The following is a 25930-nucleotide window of genomic DNA, read 5'->3' on the forward strand; positions in this document are numbered from 1 at the left end:
ATCCAAATATTGTTTTAATTTGATAAAAATTAACAACCAGACATTCCCAGGAAAACATATATACATTTTATATATATATTTAAAATTATAATATGAAATAGGTTCAGCATGAATTAGGAGAAAATTGAATTTTTTTGAAATGTTAAGAAATTATGTTGAGGAACCATTTGCCAATATTTTCAATTTTACATAAAATCAAGCAATACAAAAACATTAGTAGTAAATCTCACATAAATCTGACCACTGTACCTCTTTCACACTATATGATATGAATGAAAAATGTATTTATATTAACTTGGGCTTAAAATTATGAGAACAAACTGAATTCACATTTAAGATAGAAATTTAACTTGATGCTTAAAAGCCCTTAGAATGTAATATTATTTTATATGTTTCCCAGTTAAATTGTGAAACCTATTTTCAACAGGCTTAGCAGGTATGTGATAAAATGCTCTACATATTCTAGGAAAACACTGCATGGTATCTTTCATATTAAAATAAGTGACTCAAATAATCCAAGATAATTAAACATAGATATGAAGATCTTTGGCTCTAGATTTAATTTTATATGAACCTTAAAACAAAAGTTTAAAAGTGATTTTTCTCCCTCATGGGAGATGTCAAATGCATCACAATTTTTAAACATTCTAAAAAAAGTCTGCGGAAGTGTAATTGTTTTTGTCTTTTTATCTGATTTTTAAATCTCTCCCTCTTTCAGACTTGTTTGTTTTGGAGTCACACCCCCTGGTGCTCAGGGCTTACTCCTAGCTCTGTGCTCTGGGAAACACCTGCAGGTACTGTGGGAGGGGGAAATGGTAATGGAGTGTCTGAGATTGAACCCAGGTCAGCCAAGGGCAAGGCAAGCTTTCTAGCCGCTTTACTCTCTCTAGCCCCCACCCCCTTTTAGACTTTTATTCTCTATTTGTAACTCTTCATCTCTATAGGATGTGTAAATCTCCTTCATTTTTAACTAGTTAAAAACATATTTCAGGGACTGGAGTGATAGGGCGTTTGCCTTGCACATGGCAGACCCAGGTTCGATTCCCAGCATCCCATATGGTTCCTTGACCACCGCCAGGAGTAATTCCTGAGTACAAAGCCAGGAGAAACCCATGTGCATCGCTGGGTGTGCCCCAAAAAGCCACCCCCCCAAAAAAAACATATTTCAATTAGATACAAAAAACATATCAACATATAATTTTTAAAAATTTTAATCAAGAGAATGAAATATGTTGCTTGTACACTGTAATTTTGAAAATGCACTCAATATCTAAATAAAACAATTTCTACTTTATAACTCAATTATTTCACAAGAATAACTTGATAGAATACCTTATATTTCTGGATTAAAATAATAAAAATGCATCATGGCCATTTCTCTTTTTTAAAAAGTAATTTGTTTATAAATTTCTGCAGTAACAGGGATTGAACCCAGGAAATTACACATGCAAGACTGATGCTTTACCACTGAGCCACATTCTGGGGCATCATAGCCATATCAAGCTATTATAATAAATATATTTTAAGATTAGATTTAGAATCATTGGTTGAAGGTGAGTAGCTAAAGAAAAACATGTAACGTGTTTGGTAAATCATTAACTCGGAATTCTTTATTGAATGATGTTATAATTTTAAGGAGATAGATACATCCTCCTCTTTTTATAAATTAACAAATACAAGTCCAAACAAATTACTTGTACAAATTAGCAATGGAAGTTAGTTGTCAGAAAGCAGTTGGCAAGAATGCCAGTTGAATGCGCTTTCATTTATGCTCAACACAGGTCTTTTTAAAAAAAATATGTGCCAAAAATTATGAAGTGAAAGTTTACAATACACATTTAGGATGGTATACAGATGATGCAGTAAATACTGTGCCCAAGTGTTTAACTGTTCAAATATCTAACATAATATCAAAAAGCTCTCAGTATATCAGGAAGTGCTTCATCACAGGGAATCTTCAACTTTGCTTAGTTCTAAAGAATGACTAAACAATACTGCATGAGAAAGCAGAAGAATGTGACACAGAGATTAAGAATTGGTCATTCCTGGTATACTTTGGGCGGCACATTTCAGTGTGGGATTGTATAGATATTAATGCTTTCTTTAGTTGCTTCTGTTTTTAATTATCACAATTTTCTTTGAGAAATGTGAAATGTACTTTGAATAATTTTTCATATTTGTGTGTACAAAAAGCATTTAAAATAAAAGACTATACAGCACAATACTCTAAAGGTAAGTTTTTATCCTGGTTAGTACATGAGTCAAGATGAATGAAAAGTACTTGTTCAAACAAACAGCCTATATATGTTTTCAGTGGTATCTTATAGTCATGTATAAACTGATTCTGATGCATTGTAGAAGAAACTTAAGCACCTCAAAATACAGAATGATTTCTATACCTAAATAAGGGTCTTGTTCCTTATTAAAGGTATGATTTAACTAAACATTCATTATTAACATTCAATCTTTTCTTAAGGCATTTAACTGTAAATTCAAGGCAAAATGCTTCCATATACTTATATATATTTTAGATGTATTCATATGTGTTTACATGGGAAAGATGAATAGTTATAATCCTGGTAAAAGATGACAATGCTTATGTGAACATTTTCTTGATGGTTCTCTGATTTATTTAAAGCAAATAAAATCACTTTTGTTTACTGTAATTAATAACCTCATTAGTACTAATAGTAAAATTCCTACAGGATTATTTACCAATGCAAAAATAGCCATCTGTAAATGCTGCCCACTTATCTCAGGAAATGAAAGTACATGACTGCACTTGTTTTGAAAATATTTTGATAGAAAGAGTTTTGGCATAGACCTCCTTAAAAGAGTCTGGTTAACACAAATATATCACCTTCTCAGGCTGTAAACAATTTATCAAAATTTAAGCTCTATTTTTCGCTTTCCTTGCCATCTTTATCTTTGTCTTCTTTTTCTGTCTTGTCTGTTTCATATTTCTCTTTGTCTGGCTTTGTTACACTATCGTATGAAGGTGGAGAGGTGGTAGATGGGGTAGCATCTGTTTTTTCTGGACTTGAATTCTCATTAACATTATCAAAAACTATATCTTCTTTATTGGGCAAATCATCATCTCTTTCTACATCTTTTATGTATATACTTGATATATTTTTAACATTTTTTCGTAAGCGGTAACGTCTATAAGCTCGTTGAATGACAGTGGCAGACACGTCCTCTTGCTTTCGTTTTAGTGTCGTTGTGATGGGTTCATAGGACACTTTGGAAGGATTTGCAGACATGAACCTTTCCTCCATCTGTGCACGCATAGAATCCATTTCTCCACCTTCACCCAAAACACGCTTTGTAAAAGCAAATAAAATGTCAAGACAATGGATTCTATCTCCACTGACCATGGGTAGATCCATGGCAATGAGCTGGACTTTGTTTGGCTTTTCTATGAGAAGAGGAGGATCCAGGGCAGCTGCAAAATCAGAGAGTTTGCTATATTCAATAAACTGGGTGGCATCCGGATCAAACTTCTCCCAAACCTCATAGAACATCTCAAAGTCATCTTCACTCAGGGGTTCAGTACTTTCTTCAGTAGCAACACCGAAGTTCTCCAGGATAACAGCAATGTACATGTTCACTACAACCAGAAATGATATGATGATATAACTGACAAAATAGAATATACCAACAGATGGGTTCCCACAGTCTCCTTCAACTGAACTTCCTGGATGATACTTTTTGGGATCACAATCCGGTGGCCCACTGTTGAGAATAGGGGCTAACAATCCATCCCAGCCAGCCGAGGTGGTAATCTGAAACAGGCAAATCATGCTGTTGCCAAAGGTTTCAAAGTTGAACATGTCATTAATTCCAGCTTCCTTTTTAACGTAGGCAAAGTTGGACATTCCAAAGATGGCGTAGATGAACATGACCAGAAAGAGCAGGAGGCCGATGTTAAACAAGGCAGGGAGGGACATCATCAGAGCAAAGAGCAGAGTGCGGATCCCCTTGGCCCCTTTGATGAGACGCAAGATTCGACCAATCCTGGCCAGACGGATGACTCGGAATAGGGTAGGAGATACAAAGTACTTCTCTATTATGTCAGCTAGAAACATACCTAGTGAGGAAGGAAGGAACAAATGGAAGTATATAAATAGCATCCTACAGGAAATTGTGGTTCTAATTTTATTTCCCATCTTTTGTATTTTTAGGCTGTCATTTTAGATCTAAAGCAATTTCATAATAAAGAACCAAGAAATTTCAAAGAAAATCAATTAGAATTATCACTGTGAAATTTCTCCTGCGTTACAAGACTTTTTGTATTTTGTTTTGGGGTCACACCCGGTAGTGCTCAGGGTTTACTCTTGGCATGACTCCCAGTAGGCTGTGCCCATACGTGATCTAGAGATCCAACTGAGACAGCCCCGTGCAAAGCAACAGCCCTACCAAATCAACCCATCCCTTCTTACAAAGTTTTTTACAATGGTCTTACAATTTTTTTACTTCCTCACTATGTTTTTTTCCCCTCCACAATAATTTCTTAAATTACAAAAATATTAACTTTATGTAGAAAATCCAACACAAAAGGAAATTTATTTCACCTCAAATATCAGCAACCACAATTATTGTTAATGTTTTATTGACTATTATTCCACATATTTTTAGTGTAAATATATTCAAAGATATAATTATGTATCAAAGAATTTTGACATCAGTTTTAGTTATGTAATCATATGTCAAAGAGGTATTACTGTCCAAATTACAACAAAAGAAGTTTTCATATTAGTAGAATATTCTGTTAAAATAACCATATATTGAAGAATTTTTTTTATGAAGGTTTTGGCTGAGATGAATATCCTACTAGATGTCTTCGGCCCCTAGTCCCTATCCACGAGGATCTTGACAAAAGAATTGGAAGTTTGGTCAAACAAACAAAAAATTTAAATTTTTGTTATATATTGCCAAATCTTGATCCAGAAACTTTATGTAAAGTGGTAGAACTAAAAATATTCACACTCTACATGTTCAAAATAAGTGCTACAGTGCTACCATTTTTTTCTTATTGAGTGCACACTTTGTATATTTGTTGGCTATTTCCAACTTTCTGTTTTTGACTCAGTGAGGTCCCTCAGCAATTTTTCTATTGGGAACTTTTGATTTCTTTATTGATTTAGGAGTAGTATTTTTCTGAAGGAGATACTTCTTTGTCTCAAATGTTACATGAAAGGTTTTTATGGTTTAAATATCTTTCATGGGTTTTTTTTGAGTTAATGAGTTTTTGCCAATACAATATTTTTACTTTTAATTAAGTCAGTCATAACTATCTTTTATTATTACAGAGAGTATCATGACTAGAAGAATTATTCAAGTTCATGGTTATAATGTACTTCTATAATAATCTACTTTTCTACTTTAATCTTTGATTCATGGGAATTTCTTATACAGCAAATTATTATTCTTCATAAACTGAGGTTTAACTTGAGATTCTGAATCTAGTAAACATTTTTCTAAACTCTACTTTACTTTAAAGTTATAATTAATTATCTTAAGCAATGTAAATCATCCCTCTAGTTTTTTTTTAAAATAAGTTTATAATAATTTAGATTTAGATTGGCTATTACTTCTATCACACTAAATGCATAAATATTTTTCTTGGGTTAACACTGAACTTACATATTCTCTTATAAAAATTAGCCCTGGCCTTATGAGAAGTGTCACTGTCACTGTCCTCCCGTTGTTCATCGATTTGCTCGAGCGGGCCCAGTAATGTATCCATTGTGAGACTTGTTGTTACTGTGTGTGGCATATTGAATACGTCACAGGTAGCTTGCGAGGCTTTGCCATGCGGGCGAGATACTCTCGGTAGCTTGCTGGGCTCTGCGAGAGTTGTGGAGAAATCGAACCGGGCTTGGCCGGCCGGCTGCGCACAAGGCAAATGCCCTACCACTGTGCTATCGCTCCAGCCCATGAGAAGTGTACAGGACTATAATTTCTTTATTTAAGTCTCTCCTATGTCCAAGTTTTCTCAAAGAAGTTTTAAATATTTATTGTAAAAAAAGATTTTTTAAGTACTTTTTAATTCATACACATAAAAATAATTATCAATAGTGCTACCTGTAATTTCAGATATGTACCTCTACACTCTGGGCTGGAGAGATAGTACAGCGTGTAGGGCGTTTGTTTTGCACACGGCAGGTTCGATTCCTCTGCCCCTCTTGGAGAGGCCGGCAAGCTACCGAGAGTATCTCGCCCTCACGGCAAAGCCTGGAAAGCTACCCTTGACATATTTGATATGCCAAAAACAGTAACAAGGGTCACAGTGGAGACGTTACTCGGCCCGCTCGAGCAAATCGATGAACAATGGGAGGACAGTGACAGTGACAGTAACCTCTACACTCTAATTTCTCAGCAGGTTCAAGTTTCATTTTTAATGACTTCCCTGCCAAAATCTGCAAATGAATACAATTTTTATTCTTATTTAAATAGATATCTCTTTTACTGACTTGTATTGCTTAAAATTGTTAAAAACTTAGATGATATAGGGACATTTTTTTCTTTTTTTCTTTCCTAATTTAAGGGAAGTAATTCCACTATTATATTTGTTATTATTGTAGAACTCCTATGTAAATTTTAAGTCATTTTCTTTTCATATATATGTACATATTTGGCTATACCCAGAGGTCTCAGGGCTTACTCCTGGGTCTGTGCTCTAGTATCTGTCCTGGCAGGGATCAGGGGAACTAAAAGGGAGGACATGTCAGGATTGAACCTGGATCTTAGCATGCTAGGCAAGCAACCTCTCCTTTGTACTATCATTCTGGCCCTAATTTATTTTTTTATATCTTGACTCTCACATCACCGCTAATTATATTACTTTTGACTGAAAGATTTTGAAATGTCATTTTAAATTATATAGAACTTGATTATATAGTTCTAGGTTACATAAACTTAAACCTTTGTGGAGTGTCTGCATCATCATAAAATGGAATTTGTATTAAGTAGTCTTCATAATTCTATCCCTTCCCATCTAACATTAGAGTTCAACAAATAAATGCAATCCTCAAATACTGGGTAAAAGATGCACATATGATTTGTAAAAAGAAGAAGAGAAGCAATTGAAGTAATGTAGAAGTATAAAATCATTATTAGTATTCACAGATGTGACTGGGTAGATTGAGAAATAATTTCATTTTTGGATACATGATCCTATGAGTCATAACAAATTATGTAGCACTGTCTGTAGCACTGTCCTCCCATTGTTCACTGATTTGCTCGAGCGGGCCCAGTACCGTCTCCATTGTGAGACTTGTTGCTACTGTTTTTGTCATATCAAATACATCATGGGTAGCCTTCCAGGTTTTGCCATGTGGGCGGAATACACTCGGTAGTTTGCCAGGCTCTCTGAGAGGGGCAGAGGAATCGAACGCGGGTCCGCCGTGTGCAAGGCAAATCCCTACCCACTGTGCTATCACTCTAGCCCCAAAAATTATGTAGGCAGTTTTTTATTTTTTTGCATCTTAACTTCAGGAGAATTTTCAAAAAGTCACCAATATTTTTGCTATTAGTAATATTAATCAGAGGCGAGTTTGCATGTCCGGTAAACCTGGAAGCTATTTCAGATTCTAAATTGGTTTTCTAAGACCCAAATGCATTCACAGACACAGTTGCTACCTTTGTGAAGAGTATATTTAGATATACAATATCAAGGAGTGTGATACGTTTCCATCAGAGAAGAACACTTGATTTTGGAGCATTCATTGCACAAACAGGAATCCTAATAGAGAGTTTTTGTTTTATTTGATTTTGAGATCCCTTTATTCTTTCATATTACTAACTTAATCAAAAGTAATTTGCATGAATTTATGACAGTCTCATCAGCGCACGTGGAGTTTAGATTGATTCAAAATTAAAATCTGGGAAGGGGCTGGAGCAATAGCACAGTGGGTAAGGTGTTTGCCTTGCATGCTGCCAACCCGGGTTTGATTTTCAGCATTCCATATGTTCCCCTGAGGACCGCCAGGGGTAGTTCCTGAGTGCCGAGCCTGAAGCAACCCCTGAGCATTGCTGGGTGTGACCCAAAAAAGAAATAAAATAAAATAAAATAAAATTTGGGAGACTGGAGAAATAAAAAAAATATTTTTATTATTATTATTAGTACAGAGGATAAGGTATCTGTCTTATTTTATTTTATTTTATTTTATTTTTGGATCACACCTGGCGATGCTCAGGGGTTACTCCTGGCTCTGCAGTCAGGAATTACTCCAGGCAATGCTTGAGGGATCATATGGGATGCTGAAGGTTGAACTCACGTCAGCCACTTGCAAGCCAAATGCTCTACCCACTGTACTGTTGCTCTAGCCCCAATACTGCAGGTGACTGAGCCCAGGTAGATACCCAGTACTGCACATGGTACACTGAGAACAGAGAGGAGTGACCAAAAGTGGTGCCAGAGTACTGCCCCCTCACATAAAATTAGTTAATTAAAAAATCCTTCAAAATTAAAATCTTTTTAATAAAATGATCTTACCTACAATGGAGAGAATCACAACCACAAAATCAAAAATGTTCCATCCTATAGTGAAGTAGTAGTGTCTGAGGGAGATCAACTTCAGCACAAATTCACCAGTGAAAAGAATAATAAAAACTAAATTTATCCAATATAAAACATTAGTCATTTCTTCACTTTGTCCTTCTTTTTCTACCATCATGGTTACCATGTTGAGGCAAATAAGAACCATTATGGTGATATCAAAAACTTGGTTTGTTACTAGATCAAATATACATCCTTGGACTTTGTTCTGTAAGAAAAAATATGAAATAGAGATTAAATTTATATGGTCATGGTCATATTTTCCTATAAAATATAAAACAAAAATGTAAAAAATAAGGATGGGTTAAATATATAAATATTAAATAAATAAATATAAGCCAAACTAAATTTTTTGGTGAAATTATTTCAGTATGTAGTTAGTCTTCAGTTATATTTGTATAATGTTTCATTTTAAACATATCCACTCTGAATATATATATTTATACAAATATCACCTATGTAAATTGTCATGATCACAAGGCAATTTTTACTAAGAAAACTTCAGCTATACTTCCTGAGGGCATTTAAAAATAAGGAAATGTCATGTTATAAATTTCTACTTTATTATAGTTCAGTTAGTGTAGTACCTTGCAATGTTTTAAATTGATATTAATGTTATACTATATTTTCCATGAATAAAGTATATACTTCTACACATATCCATATTGACATATCACCTTTTTGACAATCTCACTGCAAATATTATACCTTCTAGGAAATACAAGTTCTTTACAAATTCCTCTAATTGTTCCATAGAGAAGTTTTAAAGCACCGTTAATCAAAATCAAAGAGGTGCTCAAAAATTAAATACCCGGATTTCTGGAGCTGGAGATATAAAATAGGGGTTACAGTACTTTTCCATATGTGATCAATTCCAATTAGATTCCTGGATCCATGTGGTCTCTCAAGCAACTATGGGTGCTGTACTGAAGGCTCCTGAGTTAAACAAAGTGTGAATGCCCCTGAGTGCCACCATGGTGGCCCAAGTAATCCCCAATACCCTAGCACAGCATCCTCAAGCACTGAACTAATGACTAGGTTAGCAGAAGATCATGGAATGGGTCAGCTCCTTGGCCTCTTAAGTACCATTTGGGGGACCTGCTCCCAAATAAAAATAAATATCAGGCCTTCAAATTTATAACTTCAGTAGGACTTGTGAGAGCTAAAAGTGGGTCCATTCTTGGGTGCTAAATGAACCTCAGAAAGCCAGCTGCCACTAATTCAGTAATCTTTAGGATGACCTGTCTCTAGCTAAGATTCTTTGGTAATGTGTATCATGTTAAATATTTGACTGAAATACACTAAATGCTCCAAATATTTTTTACTTATTAGAAGACAAACTATTTTTGATTACTAAGTTTCAATATTTCCATGTGAGACTACTATAGTTTTTGACTTTACTATGTGATATAGATTCATAACCAGTCTATTTTTCTGCTATATTGTAATATCAAAGAAATAAATGTTAATACTACCCTACTGAGAAAATACTACATCATAAAAATTTGATAAATTTTATTCAAAATACATTTTGTTTTAATTCTCTAATTCATTGTATTAGAAATAAGTTACTTAGCTAATATTAAAGAAAATGCATAGGTTGATTTTTATGTTTACAGAAAAATTTTAATGGATTATTAAGAATTATGAAAATAAATGGTCTCAAGTACACTGGTGATGTAGAGAAGTGGTATAAGTGGTATGTACAAACAGCAGAGTCAATAACAATGAAAGCAGGGAATTCAAAACAAAACAACCAATTTACAAATATGCTTATTGAGAAGCAGGCGGGGGTGGGGTGGGTAGGGGTTGGGGGTAAAGGACTGGGTACACTGGTGGTAGGACTGGTACTAGAATATAGAATACCTAGAATTCAACAATGAATAACTTCATAGATTACAGTGTCATTAATTTTTTAAATTATAATATGTTCAAAATATACATGTTCATTTTCACAAGGACTCTTGTTCAAAAAATTAAAATGAAAACATTCATGTTTAATAAATAGATATAGATCAAATATTAATTTCAACAATTAGTAAGATGATTAGTTTTACCCCTGGCCGAGGTATTGGTTTTTGTGGTTTTTTAGATCCAAGCTTTTTCATTGCATTGTAATACTTCTTTTGTTCTTCTGTCATAAAGATGTCTTGACCTCCAAGGTAAAGAAATAAAAATAAATCTAGTTAAAACCAGAATCATTGTTTAAATGTTTCTTTAAGACAGATTAAAAACTACTCATATAGGGGCTAGAGAGATAGTTTAGTGGGTAGGGCATTGAACGTGGCTGACCCAGGTTCTATTCCCAGCACCATATATGGTTCTCTGAGTCCACCAATATTGAACTCTGAGTGCAGAGCTAGGAGTAATCCCTGAGCACCACTATTGTGGTCCAAGACCAGAAAAAGACTGCTATAGAATTGAAATACATTTCAAATATGAAGTATGTTATTCTTCATAACATAATGCACCTATATAACATAAGAATTATATGCAATAATGATTGGCTCAGTTATCTTTTTGTTGAGACAAACCTATGTAAACTATGTACTGATATTTTATTCTAACTACTGCTTATGCATTTTGTTGCTACATAATAAATACTATTAGAAAGAATAAGAACTATTCTTTTGTAATTAGTCTTTCATAATTTGACTGTTTATTATTTTAATCTTAAAATTTTTTAGTTGTTTTTTGGGTCACATCGTTTATTATTTGAATATTAAAATGTTTTAATTACTTTTGGCCACACCAGGTGATGTTCAGGGGTTACTCTTGGCCCAAAACTCAAGAATTTCTTCTGGGGATGTTTGAGGGACCATTTTGGGTGCTGGGGTTTGAGCCCAGGTCAGTCATGTGTAAGGAAAGTACGGACCTGTTGTATTACTTTGACTAATGTTTAGAACTTTTATGATGAAAAAGAGCAAAGCAGTTTTATGTTTGCATTCAATTTATTATGCAATTCCTACTACATACATATAAAATATATATCTACATATATTTATGTTTTATTATATAGATTTATGACCACTATATATGTAATACATTTATTATTTTATTTTTCTCATTAACTAATTTAATTCCTAATAAAGGAATAATAAAATTTCAGCATCCAAGTATTTTTTTAGGTTCCACCGTTGCATAATAGTACTAGATATTGAGAAAATCGTCAATAATTCAGTGTTTTTTTTCAGATTTATTATTAGTGAAACACCATGAAGTACAGTTGTGTTTCTGACCAGGCAGACTCTCTCATTGAGTAACAACCTTTAAATTTCAATGGTTAAAATATACAAATATGTCAATGTTTTCTATCCTTTAATCCATGAAGGTCTAGTTTTTGCAAAAGATTCTAGAATTACCTGTTCTTTTAGGTTCTGTTAATTTCTTAGAGCTGTCTGTAATTTTCACACGTATATACTGTACATATATTTGTAATACTCGCATTTCATTTATGGCAAATTACTATAATGTATGTCATTAGGAATTTATAGGTAAAGGTAAAGGTAAAGGCCCTCCCGTTGATCATAGATTTGCTCGAGCAGGCCCAGTAATGTCTCCATTGGAGACTTTGTTGTTACTGTGTTTGGCATATCGAATACGTCACGGGGAGCTTGTCAGCTCTGCCACGCGGGCGAGATACTCTCGGTAGGTTGCCGGGCTCTCTGAGAGGGGTGGAGGAATTGAACTCGGGTCGCCCATGTTGGCTGCATGCAAGGCAAATGCCCTACTTCTGTGCTATTGCTCCAGCCCAGTTTGATTCCTCTGCCCCTCTCGGAGAGCCCGGCAAGCTACCGAGAGTATCTCGCCCATACGGCAGAGCCTGGCAGGCCACCCGTGATGTATTCGATATGCCAAACACAGTAACAACAAAATCTCCAATGGAGACGTTACTGGGCCCGCTCGAGCAAATCGATGAACAATGGGAGGGCCAGGAATTTATAGCTCTGAAATATTTTGCAGTATTCAGGGGGCCCTAAGTTTACACCTGATGACACTCAAAATAGTCAGAAGATTCACTGTGAGCTCAATGCTATCTCCCCAGCAATAAGTTCTGAAATTCTAAAGATAGAAGGTCCTAGGGTTGGAGCGATAGCACAGTGGGTAGAGCATTTGTCTTGCACGCAGTTGCCTGGCTGACCCAGGTTCGATTCCCCCGCCCCTCTTGGAGAGCCTGACAAGCTACCAAGAGTATCTTGCCCGCACGGCAAAGCCTGGCAAACTACCTGTGACACATCTGATATGCCAAACACAGTAACAAGTGCCATAATGGATATGTTACTGGGCCCGCTTGAGCAAATCGATGAACAATGGGAGGACAGTGACAGTGACAGTGACAGAGGGTCCTAGAGGGAAAAGATGATGTGCTTTTGTTCAATTTTCCCAGCTCAGGAAATATTTGGTTTCCTGTGACACTGCATTTTAAGAACTTCTCAAATACCTAATGGTAACCATATCCCCCCTTATTAATATATTCTTGGTTTGCAATGTGAAATTTCAGGATTCTATTTTCACACTTCAATGTATACAATACTTACCACACCTACCTCTAAAAAGAGTCCTCTATTTACAGTTCTCCCCTTTTCAACCTATAATAGACTTACTTTAGAGTGTTTAAATTCCGCTTTCTTAAACTTGTCATTTGTTCTTTATATTATTTTGATATAGTTTATTGAATTATTTCCATTTGACTTAATATATTCATTGACTATAATGATAACCATATTTTATTTATATCTTATCTTCTTACTGGGCTGGAGTGATAGCACAGCAGTAGGGCATTTGCCTTGTGCGCAGCCGGCCCTGCCAAGTCAGGTTCAATTCCTCCACCCCTCCACCCCTCTCGGAGGGCTTGGCAAGCTACCGAGAGTATCTCGCCCGCATGGCAAAGCCTGGCAAGCTACCCGTGATGTATTTAGTATGCCAAATACAGTAACAACAAGTCTCATGATGGAGACGTTACTGGGCCTGCTCGAGCAGATCGATGAACAATGGGAGGACAGTGCTACATACAGCGCTACAGTGCTTCTTACTGATACTAGACCTTGGAGCAAGCCTTCATGTTAGTGTCAAAAAAAAGCCCAGATCCTTTATCACTCACTGATGGGAATGTGTATTATAGTACATAAAACTTAACAGAAAAACGTTATGAAACCATTGGCAAAAGAATTCTGAATTATAGGTTTTGACTTTTCTTGTTGGTTGACAACTCTAGTTGTCAGCATATTGAATGATAAAATAAAACTAAGAAAATGTTACAAAATTGTCCCCTTGTTAATTTTGTGCTGTTTTGTTTCATTGAAGCTTATTAAAATTTAGTTAACTAAAGTCATTCCTTTAAAAGCTAGATGAGAACTATTCTGTAAGTCAGATTATTCTTTTTCTGATTTACACTCTATGTTCAAATTTTGTAAAATGTGGATTGCATTCCCATATTGGGTCAAATAATATTGTCAAGGTCATAAAAAGTTAGTCTAAGATAATTTAATAATTTGTTATCAGTAAATATTTGATTTGTCATTCCATTTAAAATACCAAGCTATACCATAAACATTTCTTGGGAGAAGTATTAAAAATTAGTGGAAAAATTTTAAGAAGCCCAAGCCTAAGATAGTTTGGTGTCAGATCATTCTTGTTCATTATCTCATGACCTGGGACAAGTTTCTTAATTGTTTAAAGGATAAATCATAGAATAAATCATTATAAGAGTAACCACCTCATATTTGTTGAGATCAACTGAGATAATATATACAAAGCAATCAGCATAATGCCAGGTACGAGGCAGATCCTCAAAAATTGCTAATTACTTTTAATTAGAGTTGCTCACCTTCTTAACAAGATTTGAGTTACTGAAAAGGGTTGATGTTACTTAGAATTTACTCATGAATCCACCTCTACTAAGATTTTTTCTACAAATATATTATCTACCAAGACTTTTCTACAAACGTATTAGAGGATATATTTATCCTCTCTAATGCTGAGTTTATACATTCCTATTAAGATACCACTTTTGAGTGTTCTGTGGCTGAGTTCAGATAGATTATATCAAGCAGAAAGCCTCCTATTTTGCATGTAGTTACCTAATTGAAGTGTCCTGTTTTTTTTTTCTCCTCTTAGAGTGGAAACTCTAAACCATTCACAAATGGGTAAAAATAAAAGGAATGATTAGATTGCAAATGAAATACTGAAAAAAAGCAGGGGATAATAATAGTTGTCAGTGCTTCTAAATTAGTAACTTTGGCCTGACAGTAATGATAATGTTATCGACTCATCCCAACTTTCTTCCTCCAGAGGCAATTCTTGTTTGTAATGATACCATTTAAGAACAAAAGGGATTAAAACATCAAAACCATGAGTCTCCTGTCGATACTTATGCTGCTCTCTCTAGATACGTTCAATATATACTACAAAGAAAATGCCAGCAAACTATACATGTGTGCTTGCTTATCACATATGCATATGTAATGATATCTATTGAAAAATGGGAAAAAAGATATTTTATAAATTCTTTTCAAAATTAATTATATTATTCAAGATCCACTGCGTAAAAGCATAAATATACGAAAATGTTAGCCTAATTTGAATCTCAGATCTAAACTGTAAGAATGATATATGGCTCTTAAAATTACCCCTGCAAACAGCTATATTTGGAAATGTAAGCAAAAATAATATTTACTAAAGGACTGACATCACCATGAAACTGACACAGGACCTCTTATTCAATGCTCCTAAGAGAGACAAAGAACAATTTTCCAAGGAGTGAACAGCATACATAGCATGGTAATGAGGCTGAAGGATTTCTGGCGTATCAGAGTAATGCAGACTGCACTGGAAAGAACACTGAGGAGCTCGATATTATTGTGACAAAAGAGACAAGAGGAAGTAGCAGGTATTGAAACAGCAGAGCTGAGAGCTCAATCAGTGAAATTAGGGAGGGGAGAGCAAAGAGTATGAAGTTACATGTCCTGGGCCCAAGTAAAACCCAAAGTAGAACAGGTGGGTATATCACGTGGATCAAGAACTTGGCAAGAGACACTAAGTAAGCTCCCCTTCCTGACCTCTCTAGATCCGTGCTAACTGTAAATAATGATCATGACAGAGTACTGAGTCTTAGCACATCTCAGAGTGAAGGTTTAATCTCAGTACCACCACAAGAATCAAGTCTCTCCCCAGTACATTCATGAAAGAGACTGGGAGGCTCCATGGCTCTCCCTTACTTCTCAACAAAGCAGTACCCATCCATGGCCTGAGCATCTTATGGCAATCCTGAAGCAAAACAATTATTATAACATCTGCACTGTAGCACTGCCCTCCTGTTATTCATCGATTTGCTCAAGCAGGCACCAGTAATGTCTCCATTGTGAGACTTGTTACTGTTTTTGGCATATCAAATATGCCACGGGGAGCTTGCCAGGCTTTGTCATGTGGGCGGAATGTTCTCGGTAGCTTGCTGGGCTCTCAGAGAGGGGCAGAGGAATAGAACCTGGGTCGGCCATGTGCAAGGCAAATTCCCTACTCGCTGTGCCATCACTGCAGCCCATTATAATGTCACCTGCAGGTAAATCAAAATATTAAGAAGGTATTTCAACATTTCTGATCCAGATTCAAACAGAAAGGCAGAAGAGTACACAGGAGTACTTGAGACCTCCAAATAACATGACATCACAAAAGCAGAATTGCATAAACTAAAATGAAAAATATCAAAGAATATGTTTTTAAACAACTGAAGAGTTCAGAAACTACAATAAGGATATTCAGATATACAAAAGCTCAGGAAAGCAACTCAGTGAGCTTAGAGACAAATTTAATGCAAATGATTAAATTAGAAACTAATTTACAATATGAAAAACTCAAAAAATAAATTCAACAGTTCTACAAAATCTATGGAAACAAAAAGATTAAATAGAGGAAAAATGAGCGAGTTTTGGGTAAGAAATCTAGTTGGAAGATGAGGCACATAATAAATTTAAAGAGACTTTATATATATATGTGTATATATATATAGCCCAATAGTAGGCATATATAGCCAGTATGTGTGAGGATCTAAAAGTGATTCCCACACTCTCTCTGCAGCATTCCCAGAGGTTGTACAGCTCATCCCAGCCCCAACCCCAGGTCCTGCCTGAACCTCAAATTACACTTCTGGGCCCAACTATTGGGATGAGAATCTCTGCCAATGGTCCCTATTCCCAGGGCTGTTGGGTGCCAAGCCTACTGAAAAACAAATGCTACTAGAATTATGCTCCTCTAGTAAAAGCAACATGACTATCATGACTGTCTTAGAAGGTGAATAGAGGTAAACGAGTCAAAGACTGATACACAACTCCCCAACCCTGGGAAAGGAACTCAGTGTGCAATACCATTAACAGGAATATCTAAATACAAACACACACCCACACACAAGGCATGTATGAGTGAAACTATCAAGACATTACTAAAGGGAGCTAAGGGAGGAAAGCAGGTAATTTACAATGATACTCCCTCTCTAAAGAGAGTGTTGGGGAGAAAATGGAATGACCTGTTCAACATTCTTAAAGATAAAAGTAGTCAAAATACTTTAGTCTGCAAAAATCATAAAATATCTCCCAGAGAAATGAAACCTAAAGGTGCTCACTACTGGATTTTGCTTACAAAAAATGTTAAAAGCACAGAACCTGAGAGATAGTTTATTGGGCTGGAGTACATGCCTTATAATGCTAGTATAGATGGTCCACATACTGACAATAAGATACTGCATCACAACTTTGAGAATGGCTATCTACTAAAACACAACAAACTGAAGGGAATGTAACAAAAGGAGAACATTTTAACACTGGAAGAGGAAATATAAATGGTGAAGACATTATGGAAAGTAGTACAGATATTTCTGGGGAACTAACTATAGAATTAAACATAATCCAGTTATCCCACTCTCGGTATTTACTCAAAGAAAACAAAACTCTTAATTTAAAGAGATACATACATCTTTGATGTTTTCTTTTCTCAAACTCTAACTGGATGTATGGATGGATCGATCAATGGCTATTCCTCCTGCATTATTGCTTCTCTTATCATCCCAATGCACATACTCACAGGATTCTCTTCCCTTTTATGTGAGTTATTCATACATTTATCTGTTACTACAAGTTATTCATGTACAAATCCTCTTCAATTGTCACTTAATGCCATAAAACTTCCTTGTAATCATATCTATTTTCCCTCTGAATTATATTTTATTATTTTATGATTTTTTTGGTTATTGTTTTTATTACAAACATATAGTATAGTATTTGAGGGTATAAAATAGTCAAAAACCTAATCTCTACAGGATGCACTGGATCCACTACTATCAAAACTCTTAATCATTTACTAGATGTGTGATCTTGGGTAAATCACTTAATTTCTGTTCTTTCAATCATTTATAAGACAAAAGATGGCACAAGAATACCATGTGACAGGTGCAGAGACTGAAATCCTGCTACTACAGGCAAAGTAATGCTTGAATTATAAAAAGTTGGAAGAAGAAAGAAAGGAACCTCCTAGAGAACAGGGTGCAACTGTCATGCTTCCTGCCTTCAGAACTGTAACAGAATAAATTTTTCTTGTTCAAAGCAACTCAGTTCATGGAATTTGTTTATGGCAGTTCTCAGAAATAAAGTTGATTTAAAGATTAATTATCCAGAAACATCAGGGTAGTGCTGACATACAACAACAAATCTTAACTTTCAATATCTATATCATTTATTTCTGATATAACATTAACTCCTGATCTCAGAATCTTATGTTACACTGTTCTTGAGAGCCTGCCCGATATGTACCATAAGATGGTAGTTCAGAACAGAATATGGTAACTATACATGGATTGTGTTTAAGACAAATAAGGAACTGATTTTCTCATTCAAATTCTATAGAGAACATTGGTAAAAGCAAACAGTTTTACAGTGTTTAACAGTTATAATTTAGAAGATAATTATTTTCTGTGGGGCTGGAGCAATAGCATTAAGTATTTAGTGCTTAAAGCAGCGGGTAAGGCATTTGCCTCGCACGCGGCCAACAAGGCCGACCTGGGTTTGATTCCTCCACTCCTCTCGGAGAGCCTGGCAAGCTACCGAGAGTATCTCGCCCGCATGGCAAAGCCTGGCAAGCTTCCCATGATGTATTCAATATGCCAAACACAGTAACAAATCTCACAATTTGTTGTGAGATGTTACTGGGCCCACTTGAGCAAATTGATGAACAACAGGAGGACAGTGCTACAGTGCTATTTTCTGTGAAGTGATGAATAAGATTAAAGATATCCGTAAACATATATTGGATAATCCTTTGGGGGAATAATGGTTTTCTAAGTAACTTAATTATAAGTTAACATAAAATTATGTTGTATGCTACTCAGGGAAAATAATTGCTCTTTATTTGGTGAAAAAAGTTGAAATACTTATCTTCTTTTTCTGTTGATTAAAATTATCTATGATGACACCAATGAACAAGTTCAAAGTGAAGAATGACCCAAAGATGATAAAGATGACAAAATAAAGATACATGTAGAGGCTGTGTTCATAAATGGGCTGCTTGTCTACCTATTAAATTAAAAAAAGTATATGTTTATAATAACATTTAACATTTGTTTTTCATGCAATTTTACAAAGTAATTTAAACAGTGCTATGCCAGGTGAGGCTAAATATAATTTTCTTAGAATTTTATTCAAAATAAATAACTGTTACATGATTACTCTGTACATAAATGTAATGTTCAAATGACTACATAGGAGTATGTAGTTGATATTCTCAGATAGAAAATCTTAGTAACTAAATAATGCAAAATATGTGTTTTATTTCCAGTAAAAAAGTGTAAAAGATGATTCCATATGATATACATTTTCTGATTTTTAAATAATTTGAATTTAAAAACTCACAAATGTATTCATTATATTATGGGACAATATGATCTAGCCAGTAGAGTTCAAACAATTTTTTGTAAAATTTATTTCAACCAAACTCTTCTGAGGCACTTTAATATTAAAAATAATAAAAACTATAAAACAATACTTCATTTTGATTTTAATAAGCAAATATTTACAGAATTCCACTTTCCATTCTTTTAGGATATGCAAAACAACCATATGAGATGGGTACTAAATTTTTTTTTCTTATTGATAAAAAGGTTCAAAGAGGAAAATTTGCTCAACAGTTGTAGATCCTCTATGCTATGACAGAACCAGAATTTTAGTAATGTTCTACCTCTAAATGAGGTACACATAACAATTAGGCTGTCATTAGGTGGAAACTATTTACTGTATGTATATATACCAAGGGCTTTTTGAAGCTCTTTTTAGAAAACTGTATAAAAGAGTTTAAGAAATTTGTAGTTTTGCGGTACTTTGATCAATACTTACATTAACAGAATCAACTGCTGCATACATAATATCCATCCATCCCTTAAATGTAGCCTGTAAATATAATATTTATAAATTCTGAGTATAAAGCTCATATCCTAAAGTACCATAAATGTAGTTTGCTTACTGTTCAAATTGTTATTTAATATAAAAATTATCAAGTTTTATCACATTCAAAATACCAATGAATATGAAGATGCTTATAAGAATGAAAAGGATGCATAATCAAGTCACATTATATAAATTACTTCTGGCAAATTATTTCCAGGTTACTACAGGTGCTTATAAATTTTGCACATAAATTTTTACTTTTTTTCAGTAGAAGGGAGATAATTTTATAATTAAGGCATAAAATGACATTTCCCCCATTAAGGATTTTCAGGTTTTGTTGAGAAGTTTCTCTCATTCCTATGTAGTTTTACAAAAATGTCATTATGAAAATGACTACACATTCATGGAGAAAGCTTCAGAAGGTGAACTGATCAGCAGGAGTGTTTGTAGAGAGGAATGACACTAATAAGGGTAGTTATGGATGAGTAACTCAAATGCATAGAATTTAAACTCCTTAAATCATATTGATAGCTGTCCACTCTAAGAAACACCAATTTTGTTTTTCATGTCCTTTTGGTAACACCCCATGTTACCCAAAACACCTGCACAATGCCAGGTGATACTGGGGAATATCCAGGGGTACACCTGGGAGAAGGGGATGCAGTACCAGGAATCAAACTCAGGGTCTCACACATGTTAGGTTTGTGTTTTATCACATTCTTTACATAGTCCTTATACAATGTCCTCTACCACATATTTCTGCATTCTCCATACAATATATCCATTACAATCTCAGGCCTTCATAAAAGGGGTCACTTACAACTTGTAGCAGAGACAGGTAGCCCAGTCCAACATTATCGAAGTTCACTTTTAAGTTTTTCCATCGAACATTTTGACTAACATTTATAAGCGCAAAACAGTCAGAACGATTTTGAACTTGCTCTGTAGAGAACCGTGACCCATCTGTGGTGTTCACGCACTCATAGAACTTTCCAGCAAACAAATTCACTCCCATGATGCTAAATATTAGCCAGAATATAAGACACACAAGCAGCACATTCATGATGGAAGGAATTGCACCTATGAGTGCATTCACAACCACCTAGTGTTCAAGAGAAAGAAAAGAATAATTAGGACTCTTACAAAGTCCTAAATAAGCAGCATCAAGACAACATACTTAGAGTGCTGATAGAATTAAAGAATTAAGAAAATTAGAAAAGCCCTTTTAAGACATTTAATTCACCATCATGTATTTGCTGAATGCCCACTATCTGCTTAGCACTGTGCAGAGCCATATAAATGAGACAGGAGCCACTGTGAGCAATGATTTTACAAAAATACATGATGGGCACGCCCATGGTAAAATTATCAGCAAAAAAGATGAAACGAAAGAGCTAAGATGATATGACCAAAAGAAATAAAAAAATAAAATCCAAAGAACAAAAACCTGGTGTGTATAAGGTGAAGTCAGAAAATCTGCATGATCTAGAAAAAAAAGAAATTTTTATGTAAACATAAATATTAAAAAATATACATTTAAAAGTTCATAGTATTAGAATTGTCAGTATCAAAAGTTCTTCCATATAGAGAAATTACTATTGTATAAAAACTGGAATTAATATTGGGAGTTTTTTCTTATTGGTGCATACGTGTAGGTCACATTTGGCAGTTCTAAGGGCTTATAGTGCAGGGAGCAAACCAGACCTGGTCATATACCAGGTAAGTGCCTAACCCTGTACTATCTTTCCAGCCCAAAACTGGTAGGATTTTTTTTAATGATATGAACCCTATAATTTAACTGCTTATGCTAGTTATTAGGGTATGGGAGTTCAGTCAAGACCTTGTAACTTTGTTTTCTCATCTGCAAAATGAGAATGATCTTTTAAACTATAATAGTGTTGGATAAGTATATTTGAAATAACCTCAGCTAAAACAAATAAGAAATATAATATTTTTATATATTTTATTTAGCATTTCTTCTTCTACAGATCACCTGAGTCTCTTATCACTCCAGTTTTGGAACTGACTGTTGAATTTATTACTTCAAGAGTCTTAACTATCCCATTCTTATTCCAGGGAATCATATATTTCAGGGCTATTTTCTGTTTTAATGCAACTATGTTAATAATTAATTTAATTTGTTAAATAAAAATCATTATGTTCCCTATTTTCCCCCCACTATAAAAGCAAGCTCTCCAGTCACTTGAAAATGACATTAAGGATCTCTGAGAACCTCCAAGATTGCCTGCAGCGAGTGCTGGCAAACACTTCCTTAAATATTAGGCTTCCTTAAATAATAGGACAGTATACATTGGTCTGCTGACCCCTGGTCCAGTACAATAATTATTATGCTGAGATCCATCGATCTGTAGATGTTTTATGTGGAGTGAAATTATATAAAAATAATATGAATATACTTTATAGAGAGATGATGTATACATTCATGTATTTGTTCATATGATTCTTACAATGTACATGACCCATAAGTGGTTAGGAAAATCAGAACAGAGAATTAAAATTAAAGTGGTAAATCTATTACAGCCTATTTTTACTTCCTCGTTTCCTGCTACCCCACCCTACAATGCTTAAAATACTTTGGCACATTGATTGTTGTAGGAATTGCTCAAACAAGCCTTACACACTCAGAAAGCAATGTGCGTCTCTACCATGTAGCAACTCTGCCCTGACTGGGTGTCTCTGATTTGCCCACGAGGCAAAGTTTTTCTGACTTAATTCCAAGTGCTCAGCAACTGGTGTAGCCTTCTCAGGTATCACTAGGCAGCCACTCCACCTCCATGCTCCTGTGACACTGTGCATTTACTCTTTAACAGATGTCACAGAACAACTGCTTCTCCCCTGTCTCTCTCACCAGGACTCTTGTGCCTGCTCACTCTTGAAGATTTGGGACCTAATCACCATTGTCTCTTCAGCGAACAAGAGCTGACATGGAGTTGGAGATTAGAATGTTTGCTGAAAAACTGTGAGTCAGTCATCTGGGAGGTCTCTTGTTCTCATGAAATGTCATTGGCAAAAGTCAAGAAGCTCAGGACCTCAAGGATTAAAGAACACTGACTACAAAATAACAAACCACCACTTATTCTTCTCTTTCTCTCAATGAATGAATTGTAAGTAGATATATTTGTCCTCCAAATATATTAAAACATCTTCCTGCATCCAATTTATTGAAATTTTAGATGAGAGCAATGAACAGATAGGGTAAAATAATGAAACAGATTTAACCACACAGGAGTGGATTTATAGAAAAAAGTATATTCTTTCTTGATGAAAATCAAGCATACTGTATTTTGGAATCCACAGTATAATTCCTAAATTCTGAATAGATTATTCTAATACCATCAAAATAAATAATATCCATGAATTCCAATACTATCCTTCTGGATAAGAATGAAACTTGTAAGTTTTCAATTATATACGGTAAAACTTATTTAAATTGTACTTCAAAATTTTTTCATACGATCATTATTTATCTGAATTTTTTATACATGAATTACCAGGCAATAGATGTGCCCATTAGGTTAGCAGGAATGATAATGAAGATGTCTTAGACTAAACTCTATCTAAGATTCACCAGATACTTCAGGTTTCTAAATCCTGTCCCAGAATTTATGACTTAATAGGTCTGGGAGGAGCCTGGAAATTCATGTGTCTAATAAGTTTATTAGATGCTGCTGCCAGTACACAATATTAAAGATCACTAGTGAACAAACTAATTTTCATGTCCAATTGTCCTGAGTTTATAGTAGAGAAGCTGTCAGCTATGTAAGTAAGTACTTAGGGGGCTATCCAAGTATGCCTTTTGGACAGACAGGCTTGGTTTTGTCTGTTGTATTGTTACAGTTGAGATGGAACAAGGAGGGATATTCCTATGCAAGAGAACAGCAGATACATGGGAAAGCAGGCATTAGTCTGGGAAAGAAACAAAGAAAAACAACACACAATGATATAAAGTAATTAGGAAAAGTAAGCTTATTGTCCTCTCTCTATTTTTATGAAGTAATGGCTGATTTAACATAGCTCATCTTGTTTGTCCCTGCAAAACAAATCTCTTTAGGCACAATGTAACCACAATATAAATTAAGAAAATTCTCAGAGATTTAGTCTTCCCAAATATAGTTTGGAGATAATTTCAGTGACACTTATTTTAAGGGTGATATCAGAAGCAATCTGGTGTTGCTTTAACCCCCATCTAATGCTCTATGCAGAATACTTATTAAAGTATACATTCAATAATTATATAAATATATATGTATATGTATGTTTAAGCACCTGACACAAGCAAGTACCTGATGACTTGTATTGATGCTAATAGTGTTTATATTAATAATGCCCCTTTAACCGGAAATCCTTGGCATAAGAAATATTTTCTTTTAAAAAGAGAAAAAATCACTTATTTGAATCATTACATAAAATATGATATGAAGAGAGTATGACAATAATTGATTCATCATTCTTAAACAATGTGCACTAAATTTCTGTGTGTACATGTACACAATTACATAAACATTCAAATATATGTAAGTATTCATATATACATATATATAAATGCCATAATTTTTACACATTCTTTTTTTCATGTTTTCTAGTTAATTAACAGTATGAATATTAGGAAGGTCAGTATGTTCTTACCCTCATTCCTTCAAATCTAGATAAAGCTCTTAGAGGCCTTAAAGCTCTCAGTGTCCGAAGGGATTTAATGGGGCCAAGATCTGAATAGCCAAGAGTACTTGCAACTAAAGTAACCAAGGAAACCTAAAAAATAGAAAATTTTCATTAGTTGTGTTAATGATACAGCAAAGCATAAAAAGGAAAAGTCAATTCAAAGACCACTGGTAAATTCAGTAAAAAAAAAAATAATATATCAAGACATTTAAAAATTCTTTCAAAGCAAGTTCAATTAAAAAATAGAAGGAGGGGTTAGAGAGTAGTATGTGCTTAAGGTGCTTGTCTTTTATATGGTGAACACGGGTTCAATTCCCAGCATCCCTCAGGGCTCCTGAGCCCCACTGGGAGTAAGTTCCAAGCACCATCCAGTGTAGCCCCCAAAGAAAAATAACAATAAAAAGAACGGAAGTAGGCATTTAAATATCTGAATAAAAGCACATTCTGCCCCCCATCCCCATAGTTTTTAAGACAATTGTTATGGAGTTCCTATTTTTCTAAACGTTTATTTAAAGAAAATATGAAAATTTCTATTGAATTAAAACACAAGACATAATAGAGTGTGGCTCTGAAGCTGGGCGACATAATTCTTCCTTAGACAATAATACTGAAAGTGAAGCTACGGTTAGCACAAACATTTTAAATAATAAAGATTATAGTAATAGCATTTTATATATTATTAAATTATATATCAGGTATAAAAGTAGAGTTCTCTAAGAAAGAATTGATAAGGCATGCTGTTCCATTAATTTCTATTTGAATTGCCTTGACTTCATACACTATTTTATGATCTCTTTCTTATTTCAACAAGGGATCCAGATATTTATTTTTCCTTGTTAAAATTAATATGTAAACAGAGGCTGAAGCAATAGTACAGCAGGTAGGGCATTTGCCTTGCACATGGCCGACCTGGGTTTGATACCAGGCATCCTATATGGTACCCTGAATACCATCAGGAGTAGTTGCTTAGTACAAAGCCAGGAGTAACTCCTGTGCATCGCTGTGTGACCCCCCCAAAACAAAACAAAACAAAACAAAGTAAACAAATGCTATTATATATTTTTAATCATCCAAGTATTCAACAGTTCTTCGAGTTTATTACTGAAGTTTTTTGTTTTGGGGTCACACGTGGTGGTGCTCAGAGCTTACTCTTGGCTCTGAGCTCAGGATCAAACGTGGGCTGGATGCATTCAAGGTAAGTGCCCTACTTGCTATGATATCTCTCTGGTCCTTCACTTTGTTTCTGTTTCAATAAAAATGATAC

At 34.7% G+C, this 25930-nt stretch overlaps 1 protein-coding gene across 7 annotated transcripts in view; it reads right to left on the reverse strand.

Annotated features, from left to right (window-relative positions):
- Positions 1-1195: 1195 nt before the first annotated feature.
- Positions 1196-25930, reverse strand: part of SCN9A (sodium voltage-gated channel alpha subunit 9) — a 181522-nt gene continuing 156787 nt past the window's right edge. For all 7 annotated transcript variants that reach the window (XM_056110248.1, XM_056110242.1, XM_056110247.1 and 4 more), the window contains exons 21-27: positions 24634-24756; positions 20807-21088; positions 19936-19989; positions 18982-19119; positions 10621-10725; positions 8501-8771; positions 1196-4090 (exon numbers count right to left, since the gene is read on the reverse strand). In XM_056110248.1, coding sequence (XP_055966223.1) covers positions 2898-4090; positions 8501-8771; positions 10621-10725; positions 18982-19119; positions 19936-19989; positions 20807-21088; positions 24634-24756 — 2166 coding nt within the window. In that variant the 3' untranslated portion in view covers positions 1196-2897. The remainder of the gene's footprint in view (positions 4091-8500; positions 8772-10620; positions 10726-18981; positions 19120-19935; positions 19990-20806; positions 21089-24633; positions 24757-25930) is intronic.

Source organism: Sorex fumeus, unplaced genomic scaffold, assembly GCF_029834395.1.
Source record: "Sorex fumeus unplaced genomic scaffold, SorFum_2.1 ptg000009l, whole genome shotgun sequence".
Taxonomy (NCBI): Eukaryota; Metazoa; Chordata; class Mammalia; order Eulipotyphla; family Soricidae; genus Sorex; species Sorex fumeus.